At 39.0% G+C, this 24,767-nt stretch overlaps 1 protein-coding gene across 5 annotated transcripts in view; it reads right to left on the bottom strand.

Moving 5' to 3' along the window:
- LOC130555312 (receptor tyrosine-protein kinase erbB-4-like) overlaps nucleotides 1–24,767 on the bottom strand; it is a 261,288-nt gene that overhangs the window by 64,500 nt on the left and 172,021 nt on the right. For all 5 annotated transcript variants that reach the window (XM_057335417.1, XM_057335419.1, XM_057335418.1 and 2 more), the window contains exons 4-11: nucleotides 16,836–16,967; nucleotides 13,716–13,781; nucleotides 10,178–10,296; nucleotides 7,668–7,809; nucleotides 5,399–5,512; nucleotides 5,156–5,282; nucleotides 3,722–3,795; nucleotides 317–407 (exon numbers count right to left, since the gene is read on the bottom strand). In XM_057335417.1, coding sequence (XP_057191400.1) covers nucleotides 317–407; nucleotides 3,722–3,795; nucleotides 5,156–5,282; nucleotides 5,399–5,512; nucleotides 7,668–7,809; nucleotides 10,178–10,296; nucleotides 13,716–13,781; nucleotides 16,836–16,967 — 865 coding nt within the window. The remainder of the gene's footprint in view (nucleotides 1–316; nucleotides 408–3,721; nucleotides 3,796–5,155; nucleotides 5,283–5,398; nucleotides 5,513–7,667; nucleotides 7,810–10,177; nucleotides 10,297–13,715; nucleotides 13,782–16,835; nucleotides 16,968–24,767) is intronic.

The raw sequence follows: 24,767 nt of genomic DNA, 5'->3' as shown, positions 1-24,767 counted from the left end.
TTGATGAAAAGTTCAAACATATTTTTTTATGTGATAACCTCAGTGTTAGAGTTTTAAATGATCTCTTTTTGCGGCTGAATATTTATACATCTGTTTGCTGACCAATAGCTGACAAATGCTGAATGACCAGTACAGATAATAGTTGCATGTTCAGACAAACAGCTTAAAAGACATTGAATTTCATGCCAAATTTTGCCATGCTAAGCAGCTCTCTGTTGTCAGAAATTACTATGTGGTAAATCAGCTCTAATTCAAACCTCCAATCAAATGTGAATTGTATTGAGATGTTGAGAAGACAGAAAAAGCTGCATCTTACCTGTAGAGAGACCTGCCACCAATGGTTGCCAGATTGGAGAAGACACTCAAATCAGTCATGTTTTCCGGCCAAGACTGAATGTTTAAAAAACCTGGAAAACACAAGATGACACATTCAGTGGTAGTCTACCTGGTATAAAATGGCACCAACAACACCACTACCACTGTAAAGTGCCTGGTTTTCATCTCAATTCCTTTATCTAATTAAGTTGATTTAATGCAGATTGAAGCACTGACAGCTATACAGTAGAAGCCTTTTCAAAAATGCATTATTTATCGAGGACAATCCTCTGTATATGACAGAAGATGAAAAACACACCAGCGAGAGAGAGCATGCTATGATAAAGCAAACCAGAGAACGTAAATCACTTCAGCTCTTAACAATGAAAAGCCTGGATGATGCATATTTTGCAACGATCAAGTCAGTTGCATAACAGATATTTGATTGCCTTGAAACTAATTCATTACTTTCACAGGGACATGTTTAGAGGTAGCGTGTCAAGAGGCTAATATAAATATTATTCCCATCTCTGCTGAGGCTTTATCATAACCGTATCTCTAGGCCACAACGTTCTGCTCATAACAAAATGATAGTTTAGAAGAGAGACACTATCATTCCCGGTTTGCTTTATTTTGCTCAGTTAAAATTAAGTTTGGATTCTAGCCCATTAATAAGTCTAGTGAAAAAGCCACAGTTGCAGGCTTCTGATTAAGGCATTTTCCACCAGTGATGGTTTTCTGGAGGAGAGAAAAATCCCATCAATAAATCATAAATCTGAATCATCCAAATTACACATATCCTGACGTTGATACTAATCGAGCTTTTACACATTGTTCATTGCAATTCTCACAGCGTATTAATCATGCTGAGAATTTAGAGTTTATTAATGGCAAAACTAGCGACGGTCTTAACACAAACACGGCTAAAATTTCATCATTAAAATTTTTATAAATCGATCTCCCCAGACTAAAAGGCTGAAACTGAGTTAACTAGAGCATTTGCGCTTTCGGCAAGCGTCATTTTGTCTAAGGTTCTACAGGCAGATTCGAGGAAGTGTCTCAGTGAGGTGCTGTTAGTCTGGTGTCTACTGACACTAATTGCCTTAATGACAAAACTGCTGCGATGGGAATTCGCACTTTGTGAGTGTGTGTGCTGCTTGCCTGTCTGGGTTGTAATCTGTTTACTTTACGTGTGGAGGCGAGACTTCATCATGCTAATAGTGCTAACTAGGATCCACCGAGCACCTGTCGGTTCCAGACTACAGACAAACATCAGGAGAATAATGCCGGCCCACAAATAAAGTACACACAAGGCAGCTGCCGACCCTTGAGAATTTACAGACATGCTCCAACATAAACGTAGGATACATTTTATAGTATTACAAAGCTCTTATCAATACTTGATTGCGATTGGTCAATCGCATCATTTGGTGTACAAATTACTGTTGTATATGGATTGCTAAACTTTATAATCGACTGTTGTCCCAGCAGCCGGCTCAAAACGGTAAAAGTCCCTTTAAGGAAAGTCTCCCTTTACAGGGCGGCCAAATTTGCAACACCTCTGGGCGGCTATTTCAGTCATACGAGAGCAAGTCCAATCTACCTGAATGGGGGAAGAGAGATGTCTCAAAAACTGTTGGCTAGGGTCACAATGAAAAATGACTTATTTCTGAACATCATAAAATAATAAAAAGTACAGGTAACTCCAGCTACTGCGCACGTACTTATCACTCTGTACAGAGCCCCTCGCCCAGATAATCAGTAGTCTTAAATGATTGGCTCTTTTTACTGGAGGGTCGTATTGAGCACTGAAAAATATTGAGGTCACCCAACTGTAACCCTTCCTCACAGCTCGAGAGCCCAGAGGGTGAATCGGGATATCCACCTCTGTCCACCTCCCTCTCAAAACATGAGAGTTCACACAGGGCTTGAGCTGAATGCGGCACGGAGAGCTGCAGGCTGTTCTCAAATCTTCAAATACTGGTAGGGAAGCATCCAACTGAGGCGTTGAAATTTTTATTTCATGTCCGTCAGGGCTGATGCATCGGGTTTGGGGTTTACAGAAAATCCTATTGGTCAGGTATTACTGTGTATCCATCCGAAATTAAACTCCTAAACTGAGAAACATGGATTAAGTGTTTTATGACCATGAAGAATACATCTCCTTCCGTGTGAACTTCAATGACAGTCGGGTTCATATACGAGTCCAAACATCAACTTCTGATTTAAAAAAGCGAACCGTAATGAAATAGACATAGAATGTAAAGCTCCATCTGTCAAAGTCTTCAAGCAGGGGTCACGGAGCAGAAACACCTTGTCAGTGTCAGTGAAGATGTTGTTCTGTCAGGGACTGTGACCACCTGCATATAGATGTGACAGACTGACATACATGCCTGACTGACTTTTGAGAGCCTGCTTTGCAGTCACCAGAGAGAGAGAGATACAGAGTGAGTGAGAGAGAACCATGTCCATGTGTTTTCAACTGCTTCTTGTAAGCCTAGACTCCTGGTCCCCTATGGGAAGCTCTAGTCAGCTGGAGAAACCTCCCTCATCATGTATTCATCATACAGAATATAGGGCCTCCCGCTGAGCTGTCCAGAAATGGACACTGGTACAAATGCACACAGTTACATAACCCACACTCACATCTACGAACACACAACCAAACCCGTAAACACGCTAGATCTTCCTCCGTGTTATGTTTTAAGTGTATTTGATAAACAAACAGTACTTTAATACAAATAAAAATCTAGCAAGAAAACAAAAGCTATGAAGAGAAAATGATGGTAACACTTCTGATTTGTTACACTTCAGCACTTACTAATACATTTTTAAAATCAAATGTTGTTAATGCACCGTGAACTAACATGAACTTGTATCGACATTAAAGGGATAGTTCACCAAAACTGAAAATTCTGTCATCAACTGTCCTTTTAACTAAAGTAACGGAGGTCAGCTAGTGAAGAGCTGTGTGCAGTGTGTAAAACCTCACTCCCTGACCTCAAGAGGCGCTCTAGCGACAAATACTAGAAGCTACGGTCTTTAGCCTCCTTGTTAGAGCGCCTGACTCCCACGCCGGACCAACCCGGTTCGAGATCCGGTTACACTAACATTAACAAAGAATAACAAATACTGAAAAACTATATCGCTTATTGTTAGTTCATGTTAGTTAATGCATTCACTAATGTTAACAAAAACCTTACCAGATTTTTAAAAAATGAAATAACTAAAATAGTATATTTTTTAGAAACTCTAAATATGATGTAGCTAATTGTAGGTTTTTGTCATATGGATGGACAACCCTGGTTCTGCCTCATCCTCCATTACATCTTGGGAAATGTTCAGGGGAGTGTATAGTGTGTCATTCTTTAAAATGAATTTGGCTTTACAGATAAAAAGGACTTACCGGTAATCTCCCGAACGGTGCGGAACACATTGAGTTTCTCTGGATCCAGGGGCTCTATATTGTGGTATACATCCCTATAACACATGAAGGCCAATAGAAAGTGATGACCGTGTATTTATTGCCATAACAAAAAAGTCATTCTGCTATAAAAACAGTTGATTTTGTAGCACACAGAGACAACCACAGCTCACCCAAAACTACAATGTTTGTCATCATTTACTCACCCTCGACTTGTTCCAAATCTGTATAAATTTCTTTATTCTGATGAACACAGAGAAAGATATTTGGAAGAATGCTTGTAACCAAACAGTTCTTGGCCACCATTGACTACCATAGTAGTAAAATTTGCTTTATAAATTTCTTTGTTCTGTTGAACACGAAAGAAGATATTTTGAAGAATGTAGGAAAGCAAACAGTTCTGGGGCACTCTTGACTACCATTGTAACTTTCCTATTATGGTAGTCAACGGTGACCAAGAACTGTTTTGTTACAAGCTTTCTTCCAAATATATTTCTCTGTGTTCATCAGAACAAAGAAATGTATACAGATTTGGAAAATCAGAATCTTTGGGTGAACTGTCCCTTTCATATATAACTAACTTCAACAAATATAATAATACTTATTATCCAGAAGTGCAAACTTTGGATATCAATTCATTCTGGGCAGTGCTCTGTGAGCCTATCAATGCCAGTATGCTGAGTTTTTGTTCTTTATGAGGGTCTACTGAGCAGCTTTTAATAGAATCATTGAGCTGGAGATCTTCAGGGAGGCCATGTACTGTACACAACACCTGCTGATGCAGCATGACTGAGCGTGTAAGAAATATATGCTGTGGACATGATGTCATATGTATGTGTATCAGTAATGGTGTGTGTGTGTGTAGGTGGCATCCCCAGAGTACGTGCCAGAGTTGGCCCTGGATCGCACTTTAAAAGCAGTGTCAGCTATGTGGGGTTAGAAGGCCAGCCAATCAGACGCAATGGTGTCAGAAAAAGGCCACCGGGGGGGGAGGTCAACTAGAGGTCAAACGACTTCTTGACAATCTGACAATCCAATATTTCTCCCCCCTCACAGTGCTTACGGGGCCAATGTGTCTTGTATAAAAGCACATTAACTGCGGCTGTCTTCAGAGACCTTGTGAAAGTCAGTAGTTGGCACAGAGGTCTCGCAGGTCTTTCTGGACTGTCTACACTTACAAAATGTGTTAAATGTGCTTTTAATGTGTCCTATTAAACCGGCAGCTGTACTTTTTACACCGCAATGATGCGAAGGGCTTTTCTAATGCTTATGTTCCACAAATCCCTTCTCGCATCATTAAAGCTGCTGCTAGCTGATAAAAAAACACTATAGGTCAAATGGCTTTCTGCGATCCAATATTCGATATTTAGCCGTAATGCAAAATGCCAATGGAGGACGTGAAAGTGCAACTCTCACCCTTTAATCCCTGTGATGAGAAACACAAGGTTGCCGTTGATCTTGGTACAATTGATGAATCGGTCAATGTTGCTGGAGTCGACGGTTTGAGCCGCCTGAAGACTGGCAGTGCCAATGCCATCACATGCTGTAAAAGCAACCAGAACAACCACGTCAAATTGAATACCATAGTAACATAAGCTTTACCTTTTCAAAAAAATGTATAAGGGGCTGTTGATGGTGGATTTTGAATAGTGAGAGTACCTTTTGGGCAGATATCAGTGCAGGGAATGCACATCTTGATCCTGTTCTCCTCCACCTCCATCTTGTTGCTCGGACAGGCCCTGACACAAGAGCTGTGGTCCACCACGAAGTTATCTGTCACGCCACATGCAGAGAGAGAACAAACTGTTAGAAGCCCCTGAACAAACTCTACGCAATCCCTGTAAAAAAGGCCATTGACATTTTGTAATGGTAGAGAAGAAACATCCATTCTCAGACAAAACCATTCACACGTCTGCTCAGACGCGGTGGGGACTGTGGCGTGCTTTTGATGGAAAAGGCCCATTTCTGCTGGTGTCTGCGCGGCGTGGCATACATCACCCGAGAGGAGAGGGCCAGATAAAAGAAGACGGAGCTTTCACAATCGAACATCTATTTTCAAGATGAACCCACGCAAAGCAGTGCTCAAACCTTTAGCTAACCAATACGAGAGCATGCTATTAAATGTGTGCGTTTACGTCTGATGCATATGACGAGCACAAGCTTGGTTCATCAGAAACAAATGAGGCTAACAAAAACAACAAAAAATAGAGTTAAAAAAACCCCACTGTGATCAAGCCACTGAGTCACATGACAACCTGAAGAAACACTGCCGTTCCTCTTAGCCTTGTGTGACGGTGCAGGGCAGTCTGGGTAACCGGGCTGGTGGCTGAGTACTCCACAATAACATTCATCATGGACTGAGCACTGAAGTGGGCATCTCTCAGTGTGCAAACCCTTCATTCTGCACCAGTGACAGCCCAGCGAAGGGGAATAATGGGGCTGACGCTCACCTATCATCTAGCATCACTGTTATCATAGCACCCTTTCATTCCGTCCCTGTATTCTCTTACTTTCTGTCTCTATTCACTCCTCTTCAAAGCAGTCAGGTCAGGTCACAGGAAACTTTCATCGTTTCAATGAAATACAGACAGGATTTCTATCTCTATAATAAAACCCCAAATACAGCCTTCTTTCATTTTCTTTCTTTCTTTCTTTCTTTCTTTCTTTCTTTCTTTCTTTCTTTCTTTCTTTCTTTCTTTCTTTCTTTCTTTCTTTCTTCAAATTCTTTCTTTTACATTTACAGTATGTCTGTCTGTTTCTAGCACAGTTCTTTCTTTCTGTTTTTTCTTTCTTTCTTTCTTTATGTCTTTCTTTCTTTTGTTCACATAATTAATTTAAATTATTTTTTTTCTGTCTGTCTGTTTCTAGCATAGTTCTTTCTTTCCTTCTTTCTTTCTTTCTTTCTTTCTTTCTTTCTTTCTTTCTTTCTTTCTTTCTTTCTTTCTTTCTTTCTTTCTTTCTTTCTTTCTTTCTTTCTTTCACATATTTTAAATTTAAATTCTTTCTTTTACACATCTGTCTCTATGTTTCTAGCATAGTTCTTTCTTTCTTTCTTTTTCTTTCTTTTACATTTATGTCTGTCTGTTTCTAGCACAGTTCTTTCTTTCATTCTTTCTTTCTGTTTTTTCTTTCTTTCTTGCTTTCTTTGTGTCTTTCTTTCTTTTGTTCACATAATTAATATTTAAATTCTTTCTTTTTCTGTCTGTCTGTTTCTAGCATAGTTCTTTCTTTCTTTCTTTCTTTTTTCCTTCTTTCTTTTTCTTTCTTCAAATTCTTTCTTTTACATTTATGTCTGTCTGTCTGTCTGTTTCTAGCATAGTTCATTCTTTCTTTCTTTCTTTCTTTCTTTCTTTCTTTCTTTCTTTCTTTCTTTCTTTCTTTCTTTCTTTCTTTCTTTCTTTCTTTGTCCATCCATCCATCTTTTCTTTATCTATCTGTCTGTCCGCCCATCCGTCTATCCATCCATCCTTTCTTTTTTCCATGTCTATCTATCTGTCTGTTTCTAGCATAGTTCTTTCTTTCTTTCTTTCTTTCTTGCATGCTTTCTTTCTTTCTTACTCCCTTTCTCTTTCTCTTCCATCCTTCTCTCGTTCATTTATAATTCTTACTATTCCTTCCTTATTTTCACTCTCCTTTTTCTTCTTTTGCTTTGAATTTCTGCAAAGAGGAACGAGGTAGACTGGGTGCTAATGGGGAAAAACAGAGGTCAGGAACAGGAATGAGATTCAGCACATATGATCACTCCTGGGGTTTTATGTGTGGACCGCACCATGTCAGAGAGAGACTCAGGTGCAGCCGATACGCCTCGTTTACATTTAATCTTAAACATGCTTACACGCCTCCCTGTGCGCCTCGACGTGCCACCTGGTAGCCATTTATGTGTCTACTGCTAGAATCTTGTATGAGCATCATGTTTGCTTTTGCTTACGTGGGCACTTTTTGACACAGAATGCTCCGTAGGTGTATTTGGCCCGTGAGTTGTGCTCCAGCTGGAATGTGGTGGGGTTGTAGACGAAGGGCTGTGGGCATTGCGTTACACATGCGCCACTGTCGTTGAAGTTTGTGCAGGCCTGGAACAAGCAAACAACATTATTGACAACATACGCACTTAATAATGAAATTTGCTTGTACTCCTAGATGTCAACCAACACCAATACTACATAATACCAATAATGCAATAATGCTTCTAATAAATAACAATGAGCCTAAAAGTACTAAGAAAGCTGAATAGATCTGCCTTCAGAAACATGCGTTTTCTGCCTTAAAGTTGCTGAGATGTAAAAAAAAGAAAGGCATTGATCCAAATCCCAATGCAGGCCGTGAAAGTGCATTTTCAATTAAAAGAGAACAATTGAGAAGTACAATATCAATGATTACAGCTGAGGATAGCTAATTAAAAACGGAAAAGTGTGATAAATCGCTTTTCCGAGTGCCTGAGGAGAGAAGAGCAGTCAGAGACGGGCGGGATGTGCCCAGGCAGCCCCTTACAAAAGAGCCACAGAGGTGTGGCCCCGGTCTCATTCACGGCAAGGCATTGTGGTAGGAAATGAGATTTTAATGGTATCTCTGGTGCAAAGAACGTGTCCTATAGGGAGATTTTTTGGTCAAAAGCAAGTCATCTGTAGGCAACATGGAGCTCTTTACAGACGTGCATATCGCATCCGGACAAAAACCGCAGATAAGGTAAAGAAGAACTGCTATTACTGAATGAGTTCTAGACTCACTAAGCTCAGGTTTATGTGATGGCTGATAAGAAGATATATTTAAACATAGTGAGCATTCAAGGGTTCATTCACTCAGTAGTTGTGCTCCAATTTTATACAAAAAAATGTCTTATTGACTACCAACAGCAATAGACGGTTTCAGCGGCATCAACATAAGCAAACGTTATGTTGCACAAACTTAACCTCCGGTAGACCTCGTCAAAGAATCAATAACTGTTGAGTAGTTTTCATTTAATTTAATATACAATAAAATATTAATATGCATTAAAATGAATAATAATATTGTAGCGAGGAAGGCGGGGCGAGAGCCGTGGGGCGGGTAAGGCGGGGCCGGCGGCGTAAGTGGCAACGAGTGTCAGCTGTGCGACCGCCGGTCCCCGCCTTACCCGCCCCACGGCTCTCGCCCCGCCTTCCTCGCTACAAATATATAATTAAATATAAATAAATTGTTATATTATAACCAAAAACAGACCTTAAGTTAACTGATGAAACCAACAATACAATATAGTTTAACCAGGAGATATCTGTGCTGTTATAGCACTACACCATGTTTACTTAAAAAGTCACTGTCATCCTTTTCTGTGCAAATAGCTTTAACAGAGACGATAAAATGTTAGTAAATTCCCCTATATGTGTCTGTAATTTAGGACTTGTATGGCTACTCATTTTTACTAGTCGACCAGTCGTCCAGAAAAATACCTTATGTACATGATTCACTGCACGCTGTGCAACATTAGCAGTCTGACAGCTAGCTGGAAAGTGACAAATGAAAGCTAATTCGCAAATCTCCAATGACAGATTAATGCTGCTTACATGTGGCATAAACACTGACTAAAAACCCCTTTTATATATGGTTTACAATCCTTTTTGCATAATTGCATATACATTCGACTGTTAAAAGTTACCAACCGAAAAAGATGACAGACAAACTCTGGGATGTGATATGTGAACAGGAGGATTTTCCTTTTGTTTTCATCTGAAGTCATATTCTCCATGATTGATCGACACAAAATTATGGATTGCCAACTAGAACCACTGGTCCGACTAGTTAGTTAAGTTAAAGGGAAAGTTCAGCCAAAAATGTCAATTCTGTCCTCATTTACTCACCTTCAAGTTGTTTAAAACCTGTATAATTTTCTTTGTCCTGCTGAACCCAATATAAGATATTCTGAAGAATGTTTATAACCAAACAGTTCTGGGTCACTATTGACTTACACAGGAAACAAAACTGCTATGGTAGTCAGTAGTGCCCCAGAACACTTCGGTTTCACACATTCTTCAAAATATGTTATTTTGTGTTTAATAGAACAAAAATATTTATTCACAGGTTTGAAACAACTTGAGGGTGAGTACATGATGACTTCATTTTCATGTTTTGGTGAACTATCCCTTTAAGAGGTGTGTAAAGTATAAGGAGTAATGCGTCTTGTGGTGCCGTCCCACAAAGGGAAAAAATCACTCTCATGCACTTTCTCCGGACGTGTTCCACGACTCAGTCGTCTACTTCTTTTCTACTTTCCGATCCACCCCCAAAACAAATAAAAATCTTAGCTTCGTACACTGTGATAGGCTGACTGAGACCAGTTTTTACAGCACCTATGCATTGTTGTTCTTTTGTTGCACAAATTGCTTCTATTGTTTACCCCTACTTTGTACGTCGCTTTGGATAAAAGCGTCTGCTAAATGACTAAATGTAAATGTAATGCAGACATACGAAGCAGTCTGTGTCCTTTGGGCCCGAACAGCCTCCAGCACACTCGCGATGACAGCAGTCGCTGACGTACGGCCCGAAACAGCGGCCATCACACTGCTCAGCACACACTGTCTTCGTCACTGAAAGAGAGCAAGAAAGAGGCTATTAGTGTAAGATGCATTCAGCATTTTGAAAAAAAAACAGACTAAGCAAAACAAACAATATAACTGATGTCATTTTCTTTCCATACTGCGAGTAAACAAAGCCCTGGCCAGGGAGAACATGTGGAGACATGCGGTCTCTAAGCTGCAAAAAACTGCTTTCCTCTTTCTGCTAGCGATGTTCGCAGTAATGAACACAGACATTTACAGTAATTTCCACTATATGGTATGCAGAATGTATCTCCAGTGTACTGGCTAAATGAGTCTGGGAATGTTTTCTAAAATAAGACCAGAGATACGCAAGTACGCAACTCCAGATGCAAATACTTGGCTGGCGGATTGCAAGTGCACGGTCCCGATGAACATCATTCTTGCGGTGCTTTAGAGGTAACAAACTTAGTACTCAAGGGGACTGCAGAATTACATTTAACCGGATGTGTTATTTTTCAGCTATGAACGTGTCAATCTTAATGAACTTGCTCAGCACAATTTACTTTAAAAGGTTGCTCCATCAGAGACAAATATTGGGTGATCAAAAACATAAGGCAATATGGAGAAACCTGAAGATACTTTAAATTCTAAAGTTTAATTCAAGTTTTGCCACTCCTCTACCATCTCAGCCCTGGACAGATCATCATTTATTTTTAAATAGTTCGCATTTTCAGTACATTATTATATGAGGGACCAGTATGGAAGTTTTTTTGTGTGCATAGATTGAAAGCAACTTATACAAGCTGGCCTTCCTTTATAATACCACTCTACCACTGCCATTTACAGCAGAGCAAAGCCATTACTGCACACAGACCAAATGGCCTATTTAACAAACAAAAAGACATTTTACTGAACTAAAGACCCGCTCAGAGGAGCAATGACATGTTTTCACTTGCCATAAACGAGGCTTTTAAAAAATATCTCTATATACAACATCATTCTGATAGAAAACACGGAATGCTATCAAACTAAATAATTATCCTTCAAGAATTTCATTAGTGCCTCAACAGCCATGTTTTATAGCGCAGACACATTTTAGGTCAAGAACCGTTACTTTTATTTAGATATAATCCCCGCTTAGCAATTTACACACTAATGGCGAATGTAATCGAAATGAAAAAAATCGATATTTTAATAGACTACATTGAAATTTAAAATGAAGAGAAATGAAGATTTAACTTTGCTAAAATGACAGGGATACAAAAGCAAAAATCCGGCAAGAATGTTTAATGTCCTCAATTTTGTGAAATAGCTTCATTAGTGTACGATTAAACTAGAATTTATTTCCCAGTTGCACAGTTACTCCATTACTTCATCCTTATCATTTGGGCAATTAGGAGTACTCGAGCTAGGCGACTGGAGACAGCTTCGGATGTAATCGCTGACACACTCTATGGTAAAAAAACACAGAGGTGAGGAGGGTGAGATGACAGGAGAACAACGATGGGATTTATCTGGTGCAGAGCAGTGACATGTAGTGTAGTGTCTTTGTGCAGAGAGTGCAAATACTTCCTTATGACTATCTAAATGAGATCAGAATAAACTAGAGAGAGAGAGAGTGAAGAGAGCGAGAGAGAGAGAGAGAGAGAGAGAGAGAGAGAGAGAGAGAGAGAGAGAAAACAGTCTTTCAATTTTTAGGAAATGGAAAATGTTTGTGACATGTTGCACTATGCAGATCTTTGCCCAATCAAATAAAACTGAATTTGTCACTCCACATTATATAATCTGAAACAGACTAATGTAGCAAGATTTGTGGTTTTCAGTTGGAAGGCTGTCTCAGAGAGAGAGAGAGAGAGAGAGAGAGCAGCAAAGCATGGTTTCCCCATTTGAATAACCGATTTCGTTTGGAATTCTTAAAAATGGAATAAAAACCAGAAGCGAATGAGTAAAATGAGTGTGTTGGCACACAGATGGAGAGAGTGAAATTACAGATACATTTACAGAAGAGAGAGGACATCGGAAGCACATTATGATAAATTATAGAGTGTTTGAGCGGGGAAAAGACTCATACTGCTCCACTTGACCAGCCAAACCATTTTACTGTATGGAGGAGTCTTTAGAAATGATCGTTCATTAAACGAATAAATGGCGATATCACTCTGCAGAACAAGGTTGAGGTACATGACATTTTTCCTGCAATTCCGTAAATGCTATTATAGGAATGGCAGTGAAATTGCTCCGCTCTGCACATCTGTGATGATACTGTCATGTATACAAAAACATAGACTAGATGGCCAGACATCACTTTAGTAGGTCCAAACAGAATCTGTTTTGCTATTTTCTGTGCAGCGTTAATAAAATGGATTGCAGTCGCACATTTGACTTCTTTGTGGCAAAACAGAGCAATACAGTTTCAATCGCAGATGAACATGAAGGTAAATTTGAAGTGAAAAGAGATAAATATTGTTTTTCTACGTCTCTCTGAGACTTTAACAGAACACAAGGGCACAATGTAGTAAAATGTGTTAAACTGAGCGGGAAGTACTACACACTTATTGTTAATTGGAAGCATTATCAAAACAAATTAGCCAAAAAAGTTAATTAAAAAACATGCAAGGGCAGGTGTTGTGTATAACTTTGTGAATGATAGACGTTTTCCATGTTACCACCCTATTAGCATCCATTTCCTCATGCTAGCAATGCAACATCATGCAAATTATCCAGCGTTTGGTTTCCAATTTCACAAAAATCATGCTTTCCATTTTTTCTTGCACAAAAACGCAATATGAGGTGAGTGTTTTGACTGCATTTTTCGAGGCGGCGGTAATGACATGTTTTCGAGCGGTCTGTGCTTGGGCGGGTGATGAGAACATGTCGAGGGAAATCAGAGTTACGATGTGTTGCGATCAAGCTTGTCGAGAGGAACTCTGAAAGGGAGGCAAAAAATCCAGCTATGTGTGACTTTTGAGGAAGCTGAAGTAATTAATCTCGATAGTTTTAAGTGCATCTGGTTTCTGCGGTACAGGTGAGAGTAGAGGGAGAGTCAGGCTGCGATTGTGATGCGCAATTATCCTCCACGGGGAGGGCAGAGACGTGCCGTGGCCTGCCGGATGGTGCCATCATCGGGCCGGCAGAGAAAGCTGGAGAGCTCTCACAGATCGGAATGACCTCAGGCAGAGTCATTGTATTTGATTCATGAATAAAGGCGTTTCGGAGGTTCAGAGTTCTTCAACTTGCTTGATGCCATAGAAGAAAATGAAATCATGTTTAATTATAGAATAAAGCTATTGTGCACTGAATATTTCACTGTGATTTTAGGACAAGTGCAGGATGTTCCTATTAATGGAAACTAAAAAAGTAAGGGACTAGGTACATGTACTGCATATGAAGAGTTTTTTAAATTTTTCAAAAATCGTGTTTTTTATGATGTTATGATGTTTTTATTTATAGTCACTATTGACACTCACAGCTTTGACATTGGTTCTCCTTTGGTCCCCAGCAGCGTCCATTGCATGCTCTGTGACATCTCTGACCTGCAACCAGAAAGAAACAAAACATATAAACCATACCTCATAATCCTGTGTATGGCAATATCTCATTTTATTTCTCAAAAATCTATTGGATCATAAAAACGGTGTTACAACATTTACAACACAGAAATTTACAACTTAAAAAATGTAAAAATATTTTTACAGATTTTTCACATCTAATGTCCAAAAAACTGTAATTTTACAGAATTTTACATTTTTAACTTATTTTTGAAATACGTCAAATTATAGAAAAGGCTGCAAATTTACAAGAAAAAAACATGTATTTTCAGATCTTTTTTTATTTCTGGCACCCCAGCTGACGAAAAATGTCAGTTTTTTTTAAGGGATTTTTTTAACAGTCTACTTTTGAAATACGGTCAAAACCTTCGAATTACAGAAAAAACGTTATTAAATGTTATTGTACAGAATATTTTTTGACAGGATTGTTTTAACAAGTAACCTTAATTTAAAAGATATTAATCATACTTAAAATTTTGAATAGCTAACTTATAAAACAAAGTAAAAATTGGTTACATTAGTAAAAAGTAATAGAAAAACGTGTTAATAGGACTTTTTGAGCACTTTTTTACAGTGAAGATATAATAAAGAGTTTTAACGCTTCATTTATCGTACAATTCTACTATCATATTGTTCTATCATATTGTTCTTGTAGTCATTCATACCGACCTTGATCAAATCTGTAGACTTTTTCACATTTTCTATGCTGATTTTTAGGGACAGTCTACACCACAGAACTACAATCGTATTGAGCATAAAACATAATAAAATTCAAAATATGCATTAAACCAAAGGAACATGGCATGTGTAGAACTTTTTTCGTAAATGAGTTTTTTTTTCTGCTGAGTTTAACACTGAACTCTGAGTTCAACACATCTTTTAACAAAGCAACGCTGAATTAAATGACTCTGATTCTGTTTTCAGACAGAACTCGCTCATGCGCTCTAAACCTGTTGCGGCGTTTTGGGAAAGAGCCCCTGACTGACAGAGCAATATCTTCACTGACCTCCCCAGAGCTCTGCCTGCGTCTTTCCTGCTCCAGAGGAGACGCTCAGTATGGCTTTGCTACACTCATCTGCTGGGCTGTTTTTCAGCCACCCAATCTTAATTGACTGTTGGGTAATTGCAGTGTGAGGATGTCTGACTGATGGAGTGTTGTCTCCCGTCTCTGTTCCACTTCACTTAAGAGTAATTATACTTGTGGCTTACTCACGTCAACTACACGGGCCAGCCACTTTTGACTATCCCCTTCGTCACCAATTTTGTGCTTGCTCTGCTCCTCCCAAATCCTCTGACTTTCACTGCACTTAAACGAGATTCTAGGAAGGGTTGGCCCATATTGTTAAAGCCTAGTTAAGAATAGTTCACCCGAAAATGAAAGTTTAGACATTATTTAATCATCGTCGTAAAATGTTGAGTTTGTAGATCCTCTGATAGCTTTGTGTGAGCTTTGTGAGAGGAAGACCAAAATGATATACATGTAGGCTACCAAATCATTTTTGTGTGAACTGTTCCTTTAAATGAGCTCACAGCAGAATAAAGGAAACTTCTGCTTTTAGGCACATTTCACTTAGGGAAACAAGTCCAAGCTGATAAAACTGAAGAAACAGAGTAAACCATTCAACACATCAAAGACTGAGTTTAAAGGGGTCATATTGCACGGCAAAAACGAATATTATTGTTTGTTTTAGATGTAACGCAATGTGTATACACCATTTAAAGTTTAAAAATCGTTGTATTTTCCACATACCGTGCATGTTTGTATCTCCTCTTTGCCCCGCCTCTCTGAAACACGCTGATTTTTTACAAAGCTCATCGCTCTGAAAAGCGAGGTGTGCTATGATTGGCCAGTTCACCAGTGCGTAGTGATTGGTCAAATACTGCAAGCATTTCACGGAAATGTAACGCCTCTTACCATATTCGGAACATCAGGTTCCAAAGCAATTGTGCTGACAGACGATACAATGAGATTTACAATTACGCCCACCTTAACTACGTGTAGATTTGGGTGGTCTTAGTCAAATCATGTTACGAAGTTACGTAGATTTGTTGGGGTGTGGTTACACGAGGCGTTTCAGGCAGGTCTGGTTGAGCATTCGCTTTTAGATAGAATGCATCTTTTGTTCCCACACTTTCATTTGTGCAATTTTACGTGTCTAATACATGCATGGGCAACTTATAACACACCAAAAACACAGAAAAACACGTACTTCCGCCATATGACCCCTTTAAATAAATTTAAATCAGTGAGAAAATGTGACAATCACCTTGAAGAGGGCTCAGGGTCTTAATGTTTACACTAGCCATCAAGATTATTCTATGCTTTACCTTCCGTACAGCCGCCTCCAGCCTAATCTGAAGGTTAAATATATCGGAAAAAGTAATTGATAAACAGGACTGCGTTTTACAGAGCATTTGTTATTCCAAGAGGTTTTTGAAGAGCCAATGTAAATAACCTCACTAAATAACTAAATAAAATCAATGAAGACACCTCCTCCCTCAAAACAACAAGAGATGATGAAAATATCCCTGACAGTGAGAGAAAATGGATCAAGGATTGATAGATCAGATTAGTGGTGTGAATGCAAACCCATTATTTCTATCGGTGTCTTCTTCTGTTGCAATGACAAAATTGTTTGTTACTTTATCTGTGTTCAGATAGAACCGGGATAACAATGTATGATATATTATTTGACTTTAATGGTAACGTTGCTCTTATCAAATACCGAGACACAGTGAAATGAGACTGCATCCGATTTAAACGTTGCACAATTTCATCCATAGTTCACACTTTAATCATATTGGCTTCACAGAATCATCCCTGTGTTGTAAATTTAGATATTCATTAAAAATATGCTTCCGTCCATGTGCTTGTTAAATAATCTCCCAGTAACTTTAATATGCTTCTATCATTTTAAAAACATAATTTTGAAATGACTCGCAAACAAACTTTGCATCAATTCTTCTTCTTATATTGCAAATGAACGTACCAAAATGATTCAAGGGCGAGTCAAATGATCAAATTAGGGGAATACTCACAAGAGCTGCTGCTATTGGACGGCACAACCAGGTGATCAGTCCGGGCGTTCTTCACAATGTCCTGCCAGTGGATGGTATCAGCATGACACAGGAACTTGTTCTGGTCCACGTACACCCCTCCATTCAGAATTTCTGTCAAAACACAAAGGAAGCAAACTTCAGTGATGTACATCAAACATGTCATTCGAGTAAAGGTGACCTTATCAATGCATTGTATTATTGTTAAAGGGATAGTTCACACAAAAGTGAAAATTCTGTCATCTTTTACTTACCTTCAGATTGTTCTTAACCTGTATAAATGTCTTTGTTCTGCTGAACCCAAAGGATGATATTTGGAAAAATGTCAGTTACCAAACAGATCTCACCCCCCATTGACTCCCATAGTATTTATTTCCCCTACTATGGCAGTAAATGGGGGATGAGATCTGTTTGGTTACTGACATTCTTCCAACTATATTCCCTTGTGTTTAGCAGAACAAAGACATTTATACAGGTTTAGAACAACCCGAGGGTGAGTAAATGATGACAGAATTTTCACTTTTGGCTGAACTATCCCTTTAAGACCTGCATGTAGACAGTAAGGTTAGCTCTCTGAAGAGCATAGACAATTAAAACCTTTTGATGTCTGCACAAAAGGACTCATTTTGACCCTCGACCGTCACTGTTGCCCTACTTCTTTTTGAGATCAGGTTAGTCAGCAACATTCCCCATTGACCCTCAAATATCCGGAATCCGCTTTCACAAAGAGGCAGGACAAATATAACTCTTATTGCTATTATTAATAACCTAATCTGTTTTTGTCTCGATTTTCTCTTTGTTTTATTTTCCTTCTTCCGTTTTGGCCCATTGAGAAATGACTTCTCTCAGCAGATTTGAACAGAGAAAACAAAACAATTACATTCCCTGACAATGTCAGATCAGTCTCAGATTTGGATCTCCGGCATTCTGTACAGCAGTATTAACAGGTTTGTAATTTCACATTTTATCTGCACGGAGATGCTTCTCAATCCCGTGCCCCAATGTGCATTATAGCGTCTCACACGGATCACCGGATTTGGAAAGAATTCAATCTGGGTTTCCCCTCCCAAGGCTTTCACAAGTGAGATGTCCCTGTGTGGGTACATTGGGCGACGATGAACATTATATGATCTTAATATTTCCCAAAAACCGGCGTCTGGAGTAATCCTCACTCGCGTGGACAAAACAGTGGTGAGCTTATGGCAGATTTGCATTATTTACAATACTGGATTTCTCTTTAGCGGCTGTATGCGATTAACCGCGTGGCGCTAGAACAGATGAGACATATTCATAACCACGGGCCATCTGAAACTGATAATAGCCTAACAAAAGCTTGATTAAACTGTACGCCACGGATGATTGGAGACGTTGTTATTGTGTATTTCCTTTCTCTCTACAGGGCATTGCGAAACCTGTCGTTCAACGGATAAATTAATTTTAGCGTCGCTTCCGTCTGGCATGCCGGGAGGGATGAACGTAAATGTCTGGCGCTTTCCTAGAGGCAGGAATCAGATAAACAAAAATAAATAGAATGGCACGTAAAATCTGCATGGGGTCTTCAGGCGGCCCAGCCCATTGAAGAAAGCTGCTTGCTCTCAGTTTTTTTCTGAAGTGTGCACATCAGAAAAGAACACCAATAAAAACATATGGTCTGTCATTACCTATTTTAATTTATAAAGTACCTATTTTATATCATAAAACCTTGATCATACAGAAGCAGATCAAAACACACTAGGCTTGCATCATTCCAGCTTCCTGAAATGACAGGTGTACAGTAGATAGTCCATTCATACCATAACCTTTTCCAAATGTGCTTTTACATACAGTACATGCAGTCATCATCTAAATAAGCTGTCCACACCCAGAAGATTGGTGCCACTTGTATCATTAATCATTTATGATATTGTGGTCTAAAAAGAATATTTCACACAGCGAAACATAGCATAACACGTTTACTATATAAAAAGGTCTGTTTTACAATATTTTTACATGAAATGACTACTGCGGACCAGTTTAATGTATGTCTCTCTTGTTGCAAGTCAAATTTTATAACATATTTTACATTTTATGAATGAATTGCATATTGCTTATTAACTTATTTTGATTTAACATTGGCTGTAGATGTCATTTTTAGATTTACATTTTTCTGTTTCGTTGGTTTATTTTTGCATGTGTTAGATATTTACCAAACATTATAGCAAGAAAAAAAATTAAAAAATGCATATATTTGTGCTAAACCTAGAAAAGAAATGTTGCAATTTCACATTGTGTATTGTATTACACACTATTTTACATTCAAATCCGCATCTTAATTTCACACCTGGCACAGATTGGCAAACAAGTGACTTGTATCGAAGGACACACAGCTGGAGGGATAGGAGAAAACACACACCATTTCTAGATGCCAGAACTGGCACTCGGTTCAGTAAAGTGTCTCCCTACGCAGTTGTGACAGCTGGCCTCACATCGGGACTCATTCAGATGACTGTTTGACTTCTTCTTGGGTCCATAAAAGCCACAGGTTCAGTTTTGTCTCAAATGGAGTGAAAAAGACTTTCCAGTAACGTCGCTAATCATGCTATTCTGTAAGTTTCCATCACAGGATTTGGAACACAGCCTGTCTTTTTCTCTCTGTCACACACACGCACACAGACTTGAATGAGAATACAAGGAGGCTTTATTGAGCCAGTAAGCTAAATGGAACAGCATAGCACATAACATTGACACCAGAGATATACTGTATGTTATGCAAACCTAAAACACAAGACCTCCCATCAGCTCAACTTCAGAATCTATACAGCATTCTCCTCCTGCATCTTCACCTACTGTGCCTCAAAAAATAAAAGATCAAGTATATCCAGAATATTGCCATCTATTTGTCAAACAGTGGCAACATCAGCGCAGCCTCACGCCAGTCACCGGCAGCAGTCTGGCTCTACATGTGGCGCAGAGGGACCTCGGCTGGCAGGGTTTATGAGGAATGATACACCAGACTGTGCCAACTTCCCCTGCCGCCACTGTACAAATAGGTGATCTTTTGCGCTATCCATCAAAGTGAGGCTCTGCACCGCACAGACCGGCCTCTCCAGCCGCGTTACCAAGGAGATGCTGTCTGGGTAAAAAATGCGGCGAGTAAAGTTGAACAAACAATGAGAGGGAACACAGAGTGATTTTTCTTATAGATGAGTAGAACAAAAATCAGCCAAAGGACAAGACATTAGGGCTTATGTATGATGCATTTCACTTGTAGTTTTAGTGAACATTGCTCTTGTTACCAGTGCCTGATGGTATTATCTATAACAGGGGTTTTCAAAATGAGGTCCGGAGACCACCGCCTACTAAAAGTAACAAGGGGTCTCCAGAATATTTCAGAAAATAAACAAGCAAGAATGGAAAAAGTCTACAGAACGTTATTGTTGTTTCGTTTCTTCTTTTTTGCGACATGCATAGTTTGCAAAATTGCGGGCACTAAAACTACAGGCTGGGATTGAACAAGACCTAAGAGAGACTTATGTCAAGAATTTTTATGGATGTCTATATATCACTAGATGTGTATGTGTACAAGATCGGTTGTTCCTATATGCCAGAGATCTTTTTTTTGCATTTTTCGGTTACCTCACTCTGATTCCCGATGGATCACGCATGATCTTTAGAATGAATGAAAATGCGTGCGGACTATTTAGGCACATGCTAAAGCTTCCTATTCATAAACCTATCACACTAAGATCGCACTAAAAGAGCTATGTATTGTTCACTAAAGTTTAAGCCATAATGAGCTTCAATGGTAGGTTTTTCATGAACACTTCAACCAAGGTCAGAGAAAGAAAGAGCTCCTCACATAAATTTAGGTGAACATGGGTGGCAAAAAATAAAACACAGACCGACTCCATTTGAATTTAATTGCACTTTTATGTATTTAACTACTGACCTGAAAAGAACAACGGCTTTAATTTAACTACATAAAAGCATTTATGAGTAGTTGATGCCGCAGGCGCTCGGGGGAAGGCGCGGACCTGTGCAGGAATAGTTCAGCGGGCGTTCATGCCGCGCTGGCTGCAAGCAAATGCACTTTTAACGAGACACTGTTGACATTCAAGCATGAGTGGCTACGGCTGGCAAAGCATCATGGGAGCCTCTTGATGGTCCAAATATGACTGTCGCTGACAGCAGAACATGTGTTCTACCCGTTACATGTGTCTGTTTCGGTCCTTGGAATTCTTCTGGACCAAGGACCCTCTCTTAGCACACAATGCATCATTTTCAATGCTCAAGAGTGCAGACAGGCTGCGGAGGGACAAAGAGCCGACCAGATAATGACTCTTGAAAACCAATGACAAAGGCAATAAATAACGGGCAGGAACTGCATTGAAATAAATCCCTGTCAAATCCAACCAAGGTTGATACAAATAAAAAAAAGGTAAAAATTTAGGGCGGAAAATAGGATGCCCTATCTGTTCACAGGAACGCAGTTTTTATTGACAAATGTTATAAAGGAAATTGTCACTGAAACGGCATGATATACGAGCAGTAAAGAATTGAAAGTGTATTAAACGCTGTGAAGAGAAGTGTGTAGCAATACCCCGAGTGTAAAAAGACAGATGTTCACAATACAGTCAAATAAAACGGTTACTGCTAAATAACGTGAAAATGCATTTGAAATCCTGTCTCAGTTGTGTGTATTGTTACCGGGTTAGGGTTCAGGTCTGGATGGCTATTAATGTACTGTTGTTCTCTGCAACAAGAATAAATAAACTGCTAGGGGGATGAGGGTCTCAGACTGTTAGGGGGATTTACCTTCAATCCGCTTCTCCTCCCACAGAGCAGCAGTGACTTCCTCACGGCGGTTATTGTATTTAAAGAAGGCTGATTACATTTAGTTATCCCTACGCAATTGTTTTCTTTGAATGTCTATGAAAAATGGCCAAGATTAAAGGCTTATGGAATTATACAGGGCAGAGAGCATCTGCTTATTTATTTGGAAAAAAAAGAAAAGAGGAGGAAAGGTGTAAACAGCACGGAGTAAAGGGAATACAGGAGGGCAAGACTTCTCTCTCTCGTTCTAATAACTGGAATGACCTTTATGTTACCATATCTGGGTCAGGTATTGTAGGTGGGCTTGTATGCTGAATTAGAGCAGTGAAACGGCTGCATACAGTGACATACTTAGGAGAATATATATCTAAAATGAAAGCTTATAGGAAACAACATACAGTAATGCTTTGTCCGCAGATAAAGACCGTCATCCATGATAATGTACAGCACATATCATGGCCAGATATCTCCACTGGGAAGATGTGAACGCAGTTATGGCAAATCAACGTTGTGATGAATGATGTTATAATAGAGCAGTGCTATGCATGCCTAAATATGACTACAGTGAAGCCTTAGGGGTTATGGGTTAAAAGTAATGCATGTTACATTTTATTACAAAAGAAAAAAAATAGAGCTTAAAAGCTTCTTGAATGAAAATAAAACCAGTATAATAGGTAGGGCAGCACAGGGGGCTTCTGAATGATGATTTAGAAATAAAGCAGAACCTGGTTCACCTCATTGAGCTTTGTCTCCGGAAACTCCATAGAGACAATAAAAAACGACATACTGCAATGAGACCCATGAGGACCTGAATACAAATAACCCCACTGTGACCTCACTTGACCTTGGGTAAAGGTCACCCTTCATTCCCTTGTTTGGCTGCAGAATGCCTTTGAATTCATCCTCTGAATTTCATAATAGCCTAAAATAGACTATAACGCCAGAGATGATTATTGTTCATTGAAAATGAAAGTTTAAGCCGTTTTGTGTCATTTCTGAGCCACGAGCGGCACTAATTGAAATTGCAAAAATAATGACTTTTGAAAATGGAGTTTACAAACATATCTCACAGTTTTTAAGCAAAACAAGTCTCTGATGGTAATACATGCGCTGTGAGAATTGTTGTCCAAACATTTCCTATTCTTTCTTTCCAAGATTACTAAAAAAAAAGCATCTAACAGATGATAGACCTGCAATGAAACCAGAATCATTAACTGAAATTAGAATAAAACCCAACATATTCGTCTTCCTTGTTTATTTACGATTAAGTGAATATGTTGGTTCATGCAAAGTGCTACAAAGTGATGTAAGAGGGCTAAATGAGGAAATGTTTAGAAAAATGATTTCAGTTTACGCTTAGGTCCCTATTCGAGAGGCCAGGTGGGGAAAAGAGGGAGGGGTTTCGGGTATATTTAGCAGCATGCATTCATCCGCATGGCAGACCCCACCTGGGTGGCCCAAACGCTTGGCAGGACAGCAGCATGGTCTCTTCATGTCCTATTACCCTCCACTGCATTAAACACAGTCATAAAACACCTTTTTTCTTTGTGCCACTATGCAAAAAATAAATACATTAATTATTAAGCCATGGAGGGGACAAGGGAAGCTGCAGAAAGACCTTGTTGTGCCAGTTTGCTGAAACATCTAGATTCACCACTTCAGATGCACCCCAGCGTTTTTTTTTTGCTTTTCTTAATTCTTCTGGTGTTTGCCATGTCACAGAACTTGTTTCACTGTGGCATCTTATGTCTCCTGTATCTACTACATTTGACCAGCCAAATTAAAGGACGAGAAAAATGAATAATGATGCTCCAAGTGAATTCAAATGTATTTTATTTTTAAGGTAAATGAGTAGTTTATTTGCCAAAACAGAAAAATGAATGTTCAAAAATCATATATTTTATTGTTATCATGTTTTTATTGCGTTAGTTACCAAACCAGCTGTATTTATTACTTAAAGGTCCAGTGTATGATTTTTAGCTGCATCTAGTGGTGAGGTTGCGAACTGCAACCAACAGCTCACTCAAGCCCTCCCTTTTGAAGCACTACGGTAGCTGACACACGGCTAATGGCTGGAATACACTAAACGACTTTAAAAATCTAAACAGATTTTTTTTAAACTAGACATCATACGCATGCAGACTTTTTGAAAGTTTCAGATAGAAACACACTAACTGATCAAATCTGCAGACTGGCACAGACTTTCTGCAACAAGTCCAGACTGAAAATCTGGGCAAAATCTGAGCAAAAGTCTTGTAGTGTATTTTAGCCTTAAGATGTCTTCACGTTTTTGCTTCTTTGCCGAAGGAGAGCTCATTCTAAAGTAATCAAAACATAACGCTTCATTCTGTAATGTCTCTGAAGAGAAAATTTCACATTGGACCTTTAATCAAAACAACCCAACTGGAGTTTGAGTGATACTACTTGGAATGCACAATAAAAAAACATGTTTTTTGAAATTTTTTAAAGTTCTGTTTTTGCAAATGAGCTCTTCATATTTTAGTGGCGCTTAATTCTGTCATCATTTACTTACCTTAGAGTTGTTCCAAATCTGTATAAATTTCTTTGTTCTGATGAACACAGAGAAATAAATTTGAAAGATTGCTTATAACCAAACAGATTTTGCCCCCCATTGACTACCATAGTAGAAAAAACTACTTTATCTTTTTTTTCTGTTGAACACAAAACAAGACATTTTGAAGAATGTAGGACAGCAAACAGTTCTGGGGCACTTTTGACTACCATTGTTTTTTTTCCTACTTTGGTAGTCAATGGGGGGGCAAATCGGTCTGGTTATTAGCATTCTTCCAAATATCTTTCTCTGTGTTCATCAGAACAAATACATTTATACAGATTTGGAACAACTTGGAGGTGAGTAAATGATGACATAATTTTCATTCTTGGGTGAGGTATCCCTTTAATTGTTTCATGTGCTGTAGCCATTTTGCAGGTAAAGTCATCTTGAAATGTCTTTGTATTCCCCAGAGGCAGTTCTAGGGTCAGTGGATATCCAGGGCTTATTTCAGAGGCAATGATGTATGCATCACAATAAACGGGATAGATATTTATAACATGTACTTTTTTAAAAGTTACATCAACAAA

The sequence above is a fragment of the Triplophysa rosa genome, linkage group LG6 (genome assembly GCF_024868665.1).
Source record: "Triplophysa rosa linkage group LG6, Trosa_1v2, whole genome shotgun sequence".
Classification (NCBI taxonomy): domain Eukaryota; kingdom Metazoa; phylum Chordata; class Actinopteri; order Cypriniformes; family Nemacheilidae; genus Triplophysa; species Triplophysa rosa.
The sequence above is the reverse complement of the archived record's forward strand: the minus strand, read 5'-3'. Positions and strand labels throughout refer to the sequence as shown.